This window comes from Nelumbo nucifera, chromosome 6 (assembly GCF_055504915.1).
Source record: "Nelumbo nucifera cultivar China Antique chromosome 6, China Antique-T2T, whole genome shotgun sequence".
NCBI classification, from domain to species: domain Eukaryota; kingdom Viridiplantae; phylum Streptophyta; class Magnoliopsida; order Proteales; family Nelumbonaceae; genus Nelumbo; species Nelumbo nucifera.
This window is the reverse complement of record NC_142654.1, coordinates 15,501,384-15,519,293: the sequence shown is the minus strand read 5'-3', so window position 1 is coordinate 15,519,293 and position 17,910 is coordinate 15,501,384. Positions and strand designations below refer to the sequence as shown.

General features: G+C 37.6%; 1 protein-coding gene across 2 annotated transcripts in view; it reads right to left on the bottom strand.

Moving 5' to 3' along the window:
* LOC104589973 (phenylalanine--tRNA ligase beta subunit, cytoplasmic-like) overlaps positions 1-16,157 on the bottom strand; it is a 43,181-nt gene extending 27,024 nt beyond the window's left edge. Inside the window, exons 1-11 of one of the 2 annotated variants that reach the window (XM_010248465.3) lie at positions 15,960-16,157; positions 15,821-15,876; positions 15,630-15,727; positions 15,130-15,259; positions 14,937-15,052; positions 11,982-12,048; positions 10,293-10,334; positions 6,619-6,660; positions 6,311-6,387; positions 5,709-5,835; positions 5,454-5,621 (exon numbers count right to left, since the gene is read on the bottom strand). In XM_010248465.3, coding sequence (XP_010246767.1) covers positions 5,454-5,621; positions 5,709-5,835; positions 6,311-6,387; positions 6,619-6,660; positions 10,293-10,334; positions 11,982-12,048; positions 14,937-15,052; positions 15,130-15,259; positions 15,630-15,727; positions 15,821-15,876; positions 15,960-16,017 — 981 coding nt within the window. In that variant the 5' untranslated portion in view covers positions 16,018-16,157. The remainder of the gene's footprint in view (positions 1-5,453; positions 5,622-5,708; positions 5,836-6,310; positions 6,388-6,618; positions 6,661-10,292; positions 10,335-11,981; positions 12,049-14,936; positions 15,053-15,129; positions 15,260-15,629; positions 15,728-15,820; positions 15,877-15,959) is intronic. The other variant, XM_010248472.3, reaches the window with a different exon arrangement.
* Positions 16,158-17,910: the final 1,753 nt, after the last annotated feature.

Below are 17,910 nucleotides of genomic sequence, written 5' to 3'. Positions count from 1 at the left end.
TTGGGAATAAGATAATAGTCTAGAAATATGTATTAATGCTTCTTTTATCATTTTACAAAATATCTTTGCATATTTCCACATATTTCATAATATTTCCACAATGTCTCTAATTTTTACAATATTTCCCCTCGACATTTCCGACATATGTCCTATATTTTGGTAAGCAACATTTCCATCGACATCAACATTTTAAACCTTGATCCAGACTCGGCTACTTAAAAGGTAGAGTTCAAGGTGTTTTAGTGGTTCGAACCAGTCCTGTTCTGAGAGGAAGAAAGAGAGAGAAGAAGAAGAAGAAGAAGAAGAAGAAGAAGGAGAGGAAGTTGTCGAACTAGAGAGTGTAAACCCTACTAGTCGACCATAATCTGTATTATATTGTAATTAGAGTACAAGGTCAAAACTGCCCCTACTTAAGTATGGGACAAGTGAACTACAAAGGTCAAAATAGAATTGCCACATCATCATATAACTTAAAGCATAATGAAAAGACTAATCTACCCTCACTCGACCAACTCTAACACTCCCCCTCGAGCTGGAGAATACATGTCATATAATCCAGCTTGTTACATATATAGTTCACTCTCCCTGAACTCAAACCTTTTGTAAACAAATATGCCCATTGATCACCTGAACCCACGTGTTCTGTGCTTCTCTCTCCAATAAGGACTTTCTCCCTCCCAAAATGGCAATCAACCTCTATGTGTTTTATTCTCTCATGGAAAATTGGATTCAATGAGATGTGGATTGCAGCTTGATTGTCACAGTACAATCTCATAAGTCTGCCCATTGAGAATCCAATCTCTTTTAGAAGATTTTTCAGCCATACTAACTCACATGTAGTGTGTGCCATGGTTCTATATTCGGCTTCAGCACTACTCCTTGCCACAAAGGTCTGCTTCTTACTCTTCTACGTCACCAGATTTCCTCCAAGAAATGTGCAATAACCTGTAGTAGATCTCCTATCCGACATTGAGCCTATCCAATCTACATCTGTGTACCCAACTATCTCAAGTCTTCCTCCTAGTTTGTACAATAACCCACAGCTTGGAGCTCCCTTCAAGTACCTTACAATTCTAAGAACTGCATCCAAGTGAGGTACCCGGGGATTCTGCATGAATTGGCTCACCACACTAATAGCAAAGGAGATGTCTGATCTTGTGATGGTCAAGTAGTTCAACTTCCCCACTAACCGTCTATATCTTTCAAGGTCATCAAATATTTCACCTGCATCACTTCTCAACTTAGCATCCAAGTAAGGTACCCGGGGATTCTGCATAAATTGGCTCACCACACTAATAGCAAAGGAGATGTTTGATCTTGTGATGGTCAAGTAGTTCAACTTCCCCACTAACCGTCTATATCTTCCAGGGTCATCAAATATTTCACCTGCATCACTGCTCAACTTAGCATTCAGTTTCATGGGTGTTTCAGCTGGTTTCGCACCTAACAGTCCCGTTTCATCCGGCAGATCAAGGACATATTTTCTTTGGCACAAGTTTACACCTTGTTTTGACCTGGCAACTTTTATACCCAAGAAATACTTCAACTTCCCAAGATCTTTTGTTTGAAAACGGTCTTGCAAAAAGGCCTTTAGTCTATCAATCCCTAATTTGTCACTGTTAGTTATGACTACATCATCCACATAAACTACTAATAAAATCTTTCCGGCTTCAGAATCATAATTGAACACTGAGTGATCGACCTGACATTGTTTCATTCCAAAATTTTTTACTTTACTAAACTTCCCAAACCAAGCACAAGGAGATTGTTTCAGCCCATAAATTGTCTTTTTCAGTCTACACACCTTACTATCCTCCCCCTAATCAACAAACCCTGGTGGTTGCTCCATATATACCTCCTCCACAAGGTCACCATGGAGGAAGGCATGTTTAATGTCAAGCTGAAACAGGGGCCAATCATACATAACTGCCAAGGAAATTAAGACATGAACCGAACCAATCTTTGCCATAGGGGAGAAGGCCTTCATATAGTCCACCCCATACAACTAGGAATAACCTTTAGCAACCAATCGGGCCTTCAACCGCTCCACACTACCATCTGGTAAGTATTTAACAGTATACACCCATTTACAACCTACAACATGTTTGCTTGGAGGAAGAGTAGTGAGCTCCCACCTTAACATTACCAAACTTTACCAAGCCACTTGTGGTGGAATGTGATGCATCTGGTAAGGGAATTGGTGCAGTTCTGCAACAAGAGGGTCATCCAATACAACAAGGAAGTGATGGCTTTGGTACTCTCAGTGCATAAATGGAGGGCTTACCTCTTGGGGCACAAATTCACAATGAGGACTGATTAGAGGAGCCTCAAACACTTGATGGAGCAGAGGTTTCTCAACCTGGAACAGCAGAAGTGCACCAGCAAGTTAATGGGCTTTGACTTCACCATTGAGTATAAACCAGGCCCATCAAACACAGTTTCCGACACCTTATCCAGGAGAGAAGAAATTAACACTATGACTGTTTACAGATCCCTCTACCCCTTGCTTGGTCGCATCAAAGACGAAGCTCAACAAGATGAACTGAAGCTGATTCGTGAACAGTTGGAAACGGGTGCAGGCCAAGTAATGGGGTATTCCCTAGTGGGTTCAGATTTATTCTACAAGGACCGATTGGTGGTAGCATCTAAATCTGCTTACCACACCGAACTCTTGAGATTGTTTCATGAATCAGTGGAGGGTGGTCATTCTGGAATGATCAGAACTTACAGATGCATCAGAGCCCACTTTTACTGGTGGGGAATGAAGAAAGCAGTGCAGGATTTTGTTGCAAGTTGCTCTGTCTGCCAAACCCATAAGTATTAGGCCCAAACTCCTGCTGGTTTGCTCCAACCACTACCCATTCCAGATCAGGTATGGGACGAGGTAACTATGGATTTTATTACAGGATTGCCCAAACCCGGTGGGAAGTCTGTCATACTTGTTGTTGTGGATAGGTTGAGCAAATATGCGCACTTCATTGCGCTTTCTCACCCATACACGCATCCCAAGTGGCCCATGCTTATATACGTGAAGTAGCTAAGCTCCATGGCACACCAACAGCTATTATTAAAGACCAACCCCAACTTTGTAAGTAGATTCTGGGAGGAATACTTTCTGGCACAGGGAACCCATACTTATCATTCCACTAGCTATCACCCATAGACTGACGGGCAATCGGAAGTGGTTCACCGCTGCCTAGAGACTTACCTCAGATGTTTTGCAGGAGAGAAGCCTACTCAGTGGCTCAAATAGCTCCCATGGGCCGAATTCTGGTATAATGCTACTTACCATGTTACTACGGGAACCACCCCCTTCAAGATTTTGTATGGAAGAGACCCACCCTATGTGTGTTACCTTATGAGAAAGGCACATCAGAAGTTGTAGAGGTTGAACAGCATCTTGAATCCAGAGACGAGTTGCTGCAGTCACTAAAAGACCACTTGATCAAGGCTCAGAATTACATGAAATTGCAATATGATAAAAAGCATCATGAAGTGGAATACCAAGTAGGGGACTTCGTTTTCTTGAAACTACGACCTTAAAGACAGTCATCATTAGCAAGAAGGGCTTGCCAGAAATTTTCACCCAGGTTCTTTGGTCCCTTTCGCATTTTGAATAGAGAGGGAGCAGTGGCTTATAAATTGGATCTGCCAGCTACCACCCGCCTCCACCCAGTATTTCATGTCTCCTTTCTCAAACCATGCAAGACAGATGCAACTTTAGTGAAGCAACTTCTGCTTGAGTTTACTAGTGAAGGACAGCTGATTGTTGAGCCCAATATCATCAAGGACATCCGCTGGGTGAGAATGAGCCGCAAGGTGGTGAAACAGGCCCTTGTTCAATGGACCAATCTGCCCCCAGAAGATGCCATGTGGGAGGATTTCAGCCGGTTGCAAGAACAGTTTCCGCATATCGACCTTGAGGCCAAGGTCAGTCTTAAGGGTGGGGGAGATGATAGATCCCAGGAAAGTTGCCAAGCTCTGGATCACCAGGCCCATACAGATCATGGAGCCCATACGGGTTGTGAAGCCCATGAAGCATCAGCAGTGGCAAGCCCGAAGCCTTACAAACCTCCTCTGCATTTTTTCTATACACGCAGGCCACATCAGGACTCCCCACATGCATAGTTTGTTGGTAATGATGAAATGATAAGTAAGAAAGCCTAATATAAGACCAATCGGTAGTGGAGAGAACATGATGAATTATAACTCACCTTTATCCCACTTCCTCCTCCTCTTACTATTCTCTCTTTCTTCCTCTCAGATTCCGTATCTCTTTTCTGGAAGAAAGAGCTCCCTCGAAGAAGCTCTGTTGATCGAGAGTCTATCATCAGCACTCTCCTCCACCTCACTACCTCCATCAAGACTTGAAAAGGACCCACCTCGCTACCTCCACTCTAGAATAACTAAGGGTGATAACCATATGAAGTCCCCCAAGAAGAGGCGAAAGCTCAACTCCTACATTAATGTTGACCAAAAGGGAGTTCAATAACTCCTTACCTCTCTCTCTCAACTCACCCAGGCAGCCTCTTCCTTGGCTGTTAGTCACTAAATTTCAAAATATATATTCATTTCTAAATCTAGGAGAACCCATCACTCCCTATTTCTTTGTTTTGATGGGTGGCAACTCCATTTTCTTAACCACAAAGTGAGCAATCAATTTCCAATGCTCAACTCAGCACAAAACCCCAAATAAGATTCTAATGGACAAAGAGAAGATGGGAAATAAATGCCTTGTTACAGATGAATGCAACAAAGAATAAGGATATGTTTGTTTTGAGTTTGAAAACCATGTGCACCAATATGAATGCAAATGGAGTCCAAGTAATACAGTGCAAAAGTTGGCTTGGTTTTGCATAGGTATATAAGTACATGTCCTGTTTGGTTGTGATGGGTACAATTTACAAAGTACAAACATGATTACAAGTTTACTGTTGTTTGTTTTGAGTGCAAAAAAAACAGACAGAATAAAAGCAAAAAGAAAAGCATACAATTTGTTCTCCACTTTTGGGTAGTTACATCAACCAAAAAATATGTAACCATATTGAATTCAATCAGTGCAAAGTCTGTATCCAACTTTTGGAGCACTCTTTGCTCCCATTTTGAGTGCAAATATGCTGAAGAAAGAAAATCCACCCTTGCAAAAATGCACAGTTACAAAAATATGCAAAATTGAGCCAAACTGCAAATTTGCCTCAGTTCGATGTTTGCATCCCAAAGGACCCAAACAAATGCAGCCTAGATGTTCAATATTCAACAGAGAATGTTGGATCACTTAATTGTGATAAGTTGAACAATTAAGAAAGATATCTTTTTTTTTTTTGAAAAGGTAAGATAAATTTATTAGAACAAACAATTAAGAAAGATATCATGATTTAATGAATTACAGCATTTGTGAAATAGCTATAGTACAATATATACATATATATAAGAGGTCCTAGTAATTGCAATACCTGACTTGCCTCTAGAGAAGCACCAATGGAACCAGTGATATAAGACAAGGGAACCTCCAAACTGAATACTGATAGATCAGGATAAACACTAGACTTCCCATCAGAGTAAACCACTTCAACAGGTTCAACATGAAATTTCCTTTCACAATATACTGAAAACATTGTCACCTAGGAGAGCATAAGAGAAGTCAACTAACAAAGGAGGCATTACATGACAATCAAACACATGGAACAGAAAGAGGTTCTTTCTCCCACCATGGTGTTCAGAACAATTTTGGCCTTCGTTAAATCAGTGGCTGTACATTCGATGAAGACATTCTTTGTTTTCAGACTAATTGCAGAATGAGCACCATTGATAATTGGAGGTAAGGACAAAACCGTCCTGCAGAAAGAAAATTTGGTTGTTTCACACTCCAAGGAGAAAAAAAGGTTAAAATGTGACAAGAACTATATAAATGGGTAGTTACATAAACAATTTGCCAGGAAGCATGAGCAGGGAAAGGAATTACAAAATTTCAATATTTCCTACAGTTCTAACAAAGCAAACAAAAGTGTGCACTCAGTATTTTCAGAGGAACAGGTATTTCCTGACAAGAGCGGGGAAAGGAATTACAAAATTTCAATATTTCCTACAGTTCTAACAAAGCAAACAAAAGTGTGCACTCAGTATTTTCAGAGGAACAGGTATTTCCTGACCCCCCCCCCCCCCCCAATGTCCATAATGCAATGCAACAGAAAGTTAATAAAAAAAAGTATGGAAATAATTGCATCAGCAAGTCAATGAGCAACAGAACTCAATTCACTAAGGTAGGACATTGTTTAGGTAAAAAAAAAAAAAGAAAAAAAAAACATCATACCTGTTGCAATCATATATAACAGGAAATACTGGTGAGCTCTCAATTATGTGCAAGAATTTCTTCAATTTCAGATCTGACTGCAAAAAAGTGTTTGGAATTATAGATGTGTCAAGAAATATGTTATTATTAAATCCAGAAGTCCCAAAAGAATATGTAGTTTTCTTGTATGAGGAGAATTTCACAATATAGTCATGCAATTGAAATTATCAAAATACACTTGTAAAGCACTAAAAGTAAGATAGTGTAATTCTCATCCTTGGAACTTGATGTATGACTCATGCATATGAAACCAGAAAATTAGGACTCACTTTGTAAAATTCCATTAGTTGATCAGCTCTGAAGCTTTTCACCTACAAAAAAGATGATCAAGTTAAGATTTTCTTTTTCCAGTGGAAAGATGATAAATTGAATAACATTGTGGCATAGTTATAACCAAGGATCAAAATTTCGCAATGTATCATCCCATATTGACCAATAAATATCGTATCGTCAGGGTACCAAATGCTGTTTTTAGGGTACTTTTAAAAAGTGTTGCTTTAAACGTTAAGAAACATTAAATGCAGCTTCTCTTTAAACATTAGCAATACACCCCTTCCTCTGTATCTAAGTGTATTGATACTTTGATCCTTGGTTATAACCATAGTCAAAATGGAATAATTGGCAAGGGTATTGGTTGTTTTGCAAGGTATAAGAATGCCTAAATCCCTAGGTTTTAATGAGCTACTGGTGGAAGGGGACTTTATGTAATTGTGAATTGTTTAAAAAGAACAGGATGGGATCTCGGAAGTATAGATACATACTCTAAGTACAAGTAATAGCTGGGTTCCAAGGTCTGCCAATAGCATGGCAGATGGGTTAGTTCAACAAGAAGTAAACAAGAGCCAATTGTTCTGTGGAATGATCCTACAGGAGGAGAATTTATAGAAGAAAACCAGGGAAGGCTAAGGAGGATAGGCTCTAAGTGCAAATTCTGTCCTCCCTTCTTTTCTACCACATATCAGGTATATAATCCATGTTTTAGAAACCTTGTTAAATTTTGGGAACATGTTTGGATGGGCAATTCTCCTTTGAAGGAACAGTTTCCACTCTAATATACTCTTTCTGCAAGGATGAGCCTATTTCCTTTTTCTTGGTTCCATCTAACTCAAGGTCTAGATTTGATACGGACCTGGAATTTAGAAGGGATTTTTGTGAACTTGAATTAAACAGTGTCTTGTCTTTGCTTCAAATTCTGGAATGGGTTTTTCTTGATCCTTCAAAAGGGGACAATCAGATTTGGACTCCTTCTAGCTCCTTATCTTGTGCCTCCTTTTTTCTGACCTTAATTCAATATCGTGACAGTCAAGGTAGGCCTTTTCCTATCAAAGAGGTTTGGAGTAAACCAATTCCTACTAGAGTTAGAGGTTTTTGCTAAGAAGCCTTTTTTGGAAAGAATTAACACCTGTGATTTAATTCAGAGAAAAGGAGGAAACTGGTGCTTATCCCCTCACCAGTGTTATCTTTGCAAAGTTAAATGGTGAGTCTTTCTATCACTTATTAATCTCTTGCCCGTTTGCTTCTTTTATATGGGATTGGTTTTTCTCTTTGTTTGGGTGTAGGTGGACCCCCCCCACACACACACACACCAAATTTACAAAGCTTGTTTGCTTCTACTTTTTGCAATTGGCCGAAGAAACAGGGAAGTGTCTTATGGAGGTGCACAAGAGTTGTAGTTTGCTGGAAAATTTAGGAAGTAAGAAACTTGAGACTCTTCTCAAAGAAGGATAGAAGCAGAGAAGCCTTAATTGAAGTTAAGGCCATCAGAGTGGTACATTGGATCAAATCCTTGCCCCTTTCTTAGGACATCTCTACTAATGACCTACATAGGAAGTGGAAGCAAGTGGCATACTCAGCTCCTCATGCTGTTGTTATAAGGTGCTCTTGGTCCCCACTGGCTGAAGGTTTCATAAAGCTGAATTTGATGGTAGTAGTGAAGGAAATCCTAGTCCTTCAGGCATTTGAGGAATTTTCAGGACTGATGGAGGAAGAATCCTTGCCTTTTTTCAGGTCCAATTGGTGTTGGTGACTCATTGAGGGCAGAAATCTTGGCTGTAATGAAAGGTGTTACAAGGGCCAAGGAGTTGAATGTCCAGAAGATGATTATTGAAGACGACTTAAAATTAGCATAAGCTGGCTGCAAAAGGGTGTAGTGGGATGGTGGAATTATGTTAATGAGAAAAGCAAATTTAAGCGGGTGACACCTGGAATGGAAGTTAGATTACAATGGATTAAAAGAGACGCCAACTCCTTTCCAGAGATCATTTATTTTGGGCTGTGTTGTAATCTGTTTTTCTTTGGGAGAGATAAGAGAGTTTTCATTGGATTGAAAGAGACGACAATTTGTATGGGGTGCTAGATATAATGATCAGAAGGTCCTTGAGAACAATTCTAATGCAGCTAAATAGTTCAGAAATCAGAGTTATCATTGGTCAATTCAAATTTCAAGTCTTTGCTAGCTTGAAAGGAGGTCTATTTGGAGTTCAGTTTTTTCCTGCTGGTGATGTGAAGTAATTGAGGATCACTTAGCATGGGGGCTCATTGAAGTTTGGTGCTTTTGATTTTTGATTGTCTTTGGTTTGTCAGTGTGTTCTGCTAATGGCTTTTGCTGTTGGGTTATTGTTGGGTTGCTTCTTTGAGATTGGGATTGCTTTCTTCTTCTTTTAGGTGACTTCTAGTCACCTTTCTCGCATCTTTCTTCTTCCTTTTAATAAATTTTATTTTATTACCAAAAAAAAATTGTATGGGGTGCTAGGCACGATAGTGTTGTATGCAATGCAAGATGTATCAATGGTGTATACCATTTTTTTATATATGATTTTCACAGTTATGGAATGGGGAAACAAACACGTCAAGATGTAATTTGGTAGGATAGGCAAGATAAAAAGAATATTCTACAAATAGTGAGTATAGGAGAAGTTAGTGATGCATAGAAACCTCAGCAGTCAGCACATCATAAGTAGTAAAAACTAAAAGTGATGAAATAAATAAAGAGCCCAACTAAGCAAGCGGAGATGCTTGTTGAGTAGACTAACCCAATCTTCCTTCAAGAAATCTAAACCAGAACTCAAAAATCGAGGTTATTCAAGGATCGTGCTGAAGAAGACTAACCCAAGGGCTTCTTAAGACAGGAGTCTAGAAGACATAAGCAGTGTTGCACTGACTCTTATAAATGGATAACGTATCCACATCAGACGCACATCAGAATCCAACTCCACAGACTCTTGAGTCTTGAGAACACTTCTATGTAACATTTCCCTTTTTATCTCCTAGCTTATTTGACATAACCAACCGTTAATGTACAAGATGAATCATGAATGTCATTTTGCATATCAAATGTTACTTAGTAACAAGAGAACATTTTTTGCAGGTATATAATGTTAGAATTCAAAAAATATTAACTACTTTAATAGCATATACTTTTCCATTGGAGTATCCAGGAGTCAATGTTTTCTCATCTTGCTAAATCAGACTCATGGACATGCATCAGATTCCAATTCCTGCGCCCGTGTCTGTGCAACACTGCATATAAGCCGCTACTTGCCTTTTGGAATTCCAAACAATGAGTCTTGGAGGACAGTTTTGGTGGTAGTCTATGTGATCAGGAGACTTTAAAATCTATTGCAAGCCCATGGCAGATACAACCAATTTCAGAGTAAATCTCATATACATATTGTATATACAGTATCCTTGAAAAATCTGGGCAACATAAGGGTGATAGCAGTGATTTAAACATGTAGCAGTATGACCAATGCAAGGGGTAACATTGAATGTCAGAAGATGTGGATAATAAAAAACACCTACACAGATGAAGATCAAATTTCTTAAACACAGAAAGTCATAACCAGGAAAGAAATGTTGGAAGGACAAGAGAAGGTAACAATAGCAAAATATTTCTGTCAACAGATAATAGTTATGTACTAGAAATCTGAAAGTAAAAAGTTACCTGTTTCAATGGCACAAAGTTTATTTCATAAGGGGGCAACGCCTGTAATAGATAAAATGTGATGGAACAATGTAAGCGGAAATCCAGAAGGTGAGGTAGTCAATACATGTTTGTGGAAACACCCAACCAACTTAGAATAGAAATGCGATATACAAGATTAAGTGCCACAAAAGAAATCCAACGAAAATACAAGGGTTAGGTAGCAAGGGCTAGCGTATTAAAAGGGGTGCTAGGCACAATTCTGCTTCAAATTTCTGTAACGTTGTTCTTTTCTTACAAATCAATAAAATTCTTGATGGTTATCCATCAAAAAATTTGGCATCAAAAGAAGCAAAAAATTGAGTGATTATGTAATTGTTTCAAGTTTTCAGTTCAAGAATTTCAGGAGTTCTGTAAGTATCAAGTTTGAAGTCAAATTGAATGTACATATATTTGCAAAATAGTTAAACAAAATACAAAAGAGATACAAAGTATAACTTAAGAATTTGCAAAATATTCTTTGGTAACTAACTTGCAAAAAAGCACATCAATTTGCTTTTGAATATTCAGTGCACTAATAGTTGGCAAATCCACCCCCAGCCCTTTCCCTATCGCAACTCCACCCTGCTTATAATGCTTGAGCGCCATTCAATATTTTCAAAGCCCACAAAAATTCTCTTTTTTCCACAACTATGAATTCAGGATATGTAAGGAAAAACATTTAATTGTCATAGAGGGGGATTCAAAGGTTGTAATTGAGAGGCTGCAATAAAACAAGCAAGGGCCCTGGCAGTATTGGAACGACTTAACAGAGATGAGAGCTATTGCAACAAAATTGGAAGCAGATTTTTCTTGGACCAACAGATCAGCAAATGGGTTGGTCAATGCTTTGGCTAGACAAGGGATGAATAGGGCACAGTTGTATTGGAATTCCTTACAATAAGGGAACAAATATAGGGTAAGGGGAGGGCCATTAGCCAGCCTCCTGGAAAGACTGAACATGTAAATCCCCCCTCCCCCCCACTATGGTCCAGAAATCCCCACTTGTAATACATTCTCCCATGTAAATCCCCCCCCCCAATCCACTTTAAGTTTTGGCCCCCTCATAAAAATTCCCTGGCTCCGCCCCTGAATGTGGAACCCAGGAAGGAAAGTCACCAGCATATTTAGGGATGTAATTGGGTCAGATTAGGGTCAGACCCAGTTATATCCAAATCTGATCCGACTCTGATCCAAAATCCTATGTGTTAGACTCAAATCAGATCAGATTTAATCCAAATCCATTTGACTATTTGACACAAATAGTCAAACAGAAAAGTAAATCCATCTCAAGTGGTCTGGAATTAATTGTTGCTGAAGCGTAAGGAGTCAATATCCAGAACAAGGTAAAAGCCACTACCCTAGGCAAAAGTGCAAATTCTTCAATGCTAAAATGCTATTTAATGTCTTATAATGAACTTATGTATCAAAGAAAAAAAAAATAGACAAGCTCAAATCATCTGGAATTGATTGTTATTGAAGCATAAAGAGTCAATACCTAGAACAAGGTAAAAACAACTATCCTAAGCAAAAAGAGCAAATTCTTTGCTACAATGCTATTGAATGTAGTATGACTCATATCATCAATGAATGTACCAAAAAACACAATGAAAATAAGCTTTACCACAAAACCACATAAAGATGGAGAGGTGCTATTAGTGGATAGCTTACCTCATATGTAAAGGGAGCTTGTATTGTATCCAAATCATGAGTTCCAATAGCAACCAGGGTTCTCCGCCTAAAACAAAATTTAGAAATAGCATTTCCATTTGAACAATCATATGACAACAACAACAACGAAAATATTCAAACTCTATCAATACAAGTCACACAGGTGACAAAAATAAAGCAATTATGAACAATTAATGGTACTGATAAGTAACCCCAGCAAAGCATCCAATATGTACAAAAAGATGGAAAAGATTTTTTCACATTTTTGTGTCACAGATTTTTTCAGTGGATGAAATAGAAAATCTACAAAGAATACCAAAGATAGCAAAAACTAGTCTAGAGTATAAAAAGAGATTAAAAGAGCCATCTAAATCTCAACAAAATCACTATGAATATTAATATCAATCAATGCTTCAAATCCTTCAAGCAGATTTTCCAGTATTAGCACACATTTTTGTGTTACAGATTTTTTCAGTGGATGAAATAGAAAATCTACAAAGAATACCAAAGATAGCAAAAACTAGTCTAGAGTATAAAAAGAGATTAAAAGAGCCATCTAAATCTCAACAAAATCACTATGAATATTAAAATCAATCAATGCTTCAAATCCTTCAAGCAGATTTTCCAGTATTCTAGCACCCAGCCAATAACAGCAAATTTTTGAAAAGCAGCATTTCCAATATCTTTCTCTCCCTTCCAAATCCCTAGAAGATTTGCAAAGGAAGAATCACTCAAAGAGTTCTGCCTCCTGCACTGGAAGGAATGATGGATATCTCTTTGAGACCGAAGTGCCACATAGAATTCGTACTAATTTTAGGCATAGACGGCATTAGTTTAGAGTTTGCCTTGATTAATGTAAAATTTGGGTTTAATTATAAAATTCTTCTTAGTAGGGGGTTTATTTGTAATTTTCATATTTGGTAGGGATTTAAGTATAATTTTCATTTTGGTAGGGATTTAATTGTAATTTCAATTTCTAGGTTTCTTATAAATTCACATTATGTTAGGGCTGTATTATGTTATGTTTTGAGAAATATAAAGTTTTCAAGTTCTCTTCTCTGACTTGTCTTCTCTCTTCCTTCTCTTCTTCCCCTTGTCTTCCTCCTTTCTTGTAACAGGTGGCGGTACAGCATCAGTTTGGTATCAAAGCTAAGGTTCTGTCCCACGTCCCTGCCCATCTCCACCATTAAACCAAAGCAGCTGCAGCTCAATCTTTAATCTTTGTCTCTTTCCACCAACTGAACAAAGGTCCACCATGTCTCTCCTTCTCTGTCTTCTCTTTCTCCTCCTGCTCCTCTTTCTTCCTATTCTCCTTCTTCTTCTTCTTTCTCTCTTCTCTCCAATCTGCATCTGAACCTTACAACAGTCACCGCCTCTCTCTCTCTCTCTCAGTTTCTTTTTGGTTTGCTTCTCCTTTCTTTCTTTCTCCCTTCTCCTTCTTCCCCAATTCTGTTTCAGCAATAGAACAACATTATTTGTAGTCGTTTCACCCAATCTCCTTTCCTCTTTCTTTGTTCCTCTCTCTTCTCCCACCAACTCTTTCTGTTTCACTCTCTTTTAATTTCTTGTTCTCGTTCTTCTTCCTTCTTCCTTCTTCCATCCTCATTTTTTTTCTTTCTTTTCCCTCTTTCTTTCCTTTCTCTATTCCACTGTTACATCAGTTGGCAGCACTGCCTATCCCCTTGGTTGCTTTCTTTCTTTCCTTTCCCCTCTCTCCTTCCTTCCTTCTACCATTTATTTTCTTTATTTTCTCTGCTGCTGCAACCAAGCTAAAAAGACTCTGCCAGCAGCATTTCTCTCTCCTGTCTTTCTATTCCACGAACCAGCCGCTAATTCAAAGTAAAGAACATAGTGTAGCGGAATTGGATAAATCCCATGCCAGGTTCTAGGCAAATAGCATTGTCTAATATCAACTGAAAAAAAAAATTACAAGGACACTAACTGAATAGGCTAAATCCTAGTGAACTTAGGACTAGGATTTGGATAGACTTTTACTCAAATAAATCCCATGCCAGGTTCTTAATACTCAAATAAGAAAGGAAAAAACTTTTACCTTATCAAAAAAAAAACTCAAGAAAATCTCAGCCATGTTTGGATAGACTTTTGTTTCATGTTTTTGGGCTTTGAGAAGCAAAATATGTGCTTCAAAGTTTGGTAACAGCTATCTTCTGAAGCATTTTTGTTCAAAACAAACACACATTGGAAGCCCAAAGCACGAAATCAGAATTTCTAACTTTATGATTTGATAGTTTGATCCTACATTGGAAGCCTTCTTTTTTGCAAAGTGCAGTAAGGTGCAAAGAGGGTATTTCTAGAGATGCCACATGGCATAACCATGTGTGCCATGTGACATCTCTGCAAGATGTAATCTTCTTAAATCATGTGCATATACCACATGGCATATCTCTTTGTGCTTTTATTTTCAAGATATTATTGTGAAAGCAACCTTTATAAAACAGATTACAGCAGAAAACATAGTCAAACTTCAAAAGTCTATATAAACACAACCTCGGTTAACTTAGGAATAGAATCGGGGAAATCCTACTTTAACTTAATACTACAACTCTAACTGTCTAACATACTGACATTACCATTGACTTTGCTAGAATAAAACCTAATCCAATTATAATAATAAAAAAAAAAACTAGCTCCCATTGTAATTAGGATAACTAACCCCTAATGCAACTAAGAAAAATAATAATGATTAAGCAGAAAATAGCTACTAAAAAACTAAGATAATGAACCTAATAATACATGAATATGTTCTCCTGTACACTTCAGCACTTTTATGACTCACTGATTACATATGCAAAAGTATCTGCTGTATGTGTGTGTCCATTTACAAAAATATGCTAAGCCTAATTAAGTCAAGTGAAGAACAATTTACTTGAGGCACACAATTGAAGACTTACATAGTGTACTGAAATGGTGAAACCATAGGGTTAAAAGCCTCACCGGCATATATTCTGATGGAGCCTATCTTGAAGGTCAATAAAACTGTTATATCTCACTTCATCAAAGGTTATACCTCTTAAAACCGCACAAACAATGAAGGGACGTATCAAAGATGTCTGCAGATTAATACATGTTAAAGACAGGAAACCATGAAAAGGCATGCATGTAGAAGACTTGATTACCAACTCAATACCTCTGGTTTTACATGCATCTTAAGCATGGATTCACTTGGAATGTTGGACACTGTATATTTAGGTATCTCATCAATCCCGATGAATATGCGAAGAGCTTGCACGAGCCCTTCAAGACAAAGCAAATCGTACCTGTTCAAGGAAGAAATCAATGAGAAAGAAAATTATTTTTTACACCCCCTATTTTGTTTTCCCCTTCCCCACTCAATGTTCTAACTTTCAGGGAACATCGCAAATTTTCTTTACCAACCAACAATCATTCTCATAAACCACCTGTAAACTGAAAACAGCAAAACTAAACCCAATTGGGCTATTTTGGTCCATTAAAGGCTCTAAGTGAGCAAAGGAGATTTGAGAGCTTGCTTTATGCCGCTTGATATAGTGGAAAGGCGGAACAAAATCCAAGACAATAATAGTTTAGCAAATGGTTTCCTCCATAGAATAGAGTTAACCCCAGTTATTCTTCCAACAGAACCTATAGACAGATGGAGACAGAGGATACCTGTTCGCTGGAACTTCAATTTTGTATATAACTTCCTCGTCTTCTTCGGTCTCTTCTTCCAAATGCTTTTCTTTTCTGATAATGGCCTTTTCCGTTGTCTGGAACAGGCAGAATAATGAGATAAACTGTTGTAAAAAATCAAATACAAAAAAAAAAAAAAAAACACAACTGTAAAACTATAAAGTGCTTACAACGTCGTCGAGCTCGATCCCGAAATCGAAACAGAGTTCTTCAAACTCCTCTTGAGCTGAAATTTAAGAATGTAAGTAGTCTAATCGAAACCCTTTAACTGGAATCAAAGGACTGACGACCAGAAGCTTAAAAACTTACTGTAATTTTTTCCTAAAGCAGCAAAGAGACGGTCCCTTCCGACGCTAACGGTAGGCATGGCGACAAGTAATGCGGCTAATGGTTTCTGCAACCTCGCCGCCGAAACTGATACAGAGAAGAGGAGGTGATCGGGAAAATTAAATTTCAATCAATTACTCACTCTTTCGTTAAGAAATTTCCACTGCCTCAAATTCCCCTATTTTCACCGTAAGATTCAGGTAGGGGTGTAAACGGATCGAATTCGAATCGGGTCGGTAAATATTCGAATTCGAATCCGATTATAAAATCCAATATCCAAATTTGATCTGAGATATTGAAAATTAATATCCGAATTCGAATCCGATTAAATATCCGAATATTCGATTCGAATTCGATTAATTAATTATTTTAGATAATTAATAAATATATAAAATGAATATGTTATTGATATAAAGTATGTAAATATATAAATTATTTATATAACTTAATTATTATATATATTATATATAAGAATTAAATAACCGATCAAATTCAGATATTTATCGAATCGAATCAGGTCATATCCAAATTCGAATCCGATTAACTATCCGGTAAGAATAGGATATTCGAATTCGACTGATTAGATATTCGAATTATCCGAATTCGATTCAATTATGTCGAATATTGAATTCAAAATCAAATTTTCGAATACCGTTGACACCCCTATTCTCATCTTTCATTCTATACACTACAGTCAAGACTCAAGACTTCGTTTTTGACAATTTCACCTAACTGCCGGTCGGGTTGGCCCAGTTTAAGGCCAACCCAATGAGCTCAATCAAAACGCTACAATTAATTATAATTAACATCTTTAAACATCAACGATATAACGTTATAACTTTGGGCGGGCCCAACTGAACTGATTTAACCCGAAATTTTATACAGAATTGGCTTAGATTTTTGGTATTTGGACTTGGCTCAAGCATAAAACTCTGCATTTTTTATTTTTTCGGCTAGATCTAGGCCTTTAGGTAGCACGAACCAATGTATATATTGGTTCTATGCATGTATATATTTATATGCTTCTATGCATGTATTTGCATGCATATATCCATAAATACATGATTTTTTAATAAATCATAGATATATGCATATATACATATACATGTATATTAATTTTTAATATTGGCTAATTGATTAACCTTGGACTGGCTGAGCCCGGGCCTAACCCGAGTGCATTAAGTTTTAATGTGGGCTGATCTCAGGTTGGATAGTTTGGGTTGACCTCAAACTCAAGCTGGACTCAGGCTTTAGACTCAAATTTTATGGTTGGATCTGGGTTGACCTAAAACCTAGTCCAACCATCCAACTTACACCCTTAGTAAACATCACATAACACTCATATGGCTTGTATCACAGGCAGATATGCATCCAAAAATTAATATTTATAGTTAATGATGGTACAATCAAAAGCAAAAAAAAAAAAAAAAAAAGATGAAATTACACGTGCACATGAGTCAACAATGATTGTTTGTGCTCATATTGTAGGGTTATTTTGTTTTCAAGCCTATGATCTATTAGTATCTATTATTTTGGGAAATAACCAGTTCTCATCTATTCTTGATTTTATTTTGTTTTTCCTAGGAATCATAAAGCAATCTCCGGAACAAGTTTTATCTTGGATAGCCGTAGCATTCTATTATATTTAATCTATCTAGAATGACAAAAAATATTTAATCTATACTACCTATAAAAGAGTGAATATATCTTTTTTTCTGGAATTTTCAGTGGACCTTTTCTACCTCTTTTGTCAAACCATACAGTGAGCATATAGAGGGCATAAATGTTCTTTAATCTCACTGTAACAGAATCTTAGAAACATAGCCCCCTCTCCCACTTGACGAACAGTTTCTTCCTTGAGAAGCTATGGATTTATCTGAATCCAGTGGTTTCTTCTTGTAACACAATCGAGCAGTTTCTTCCTTTGAGAAAC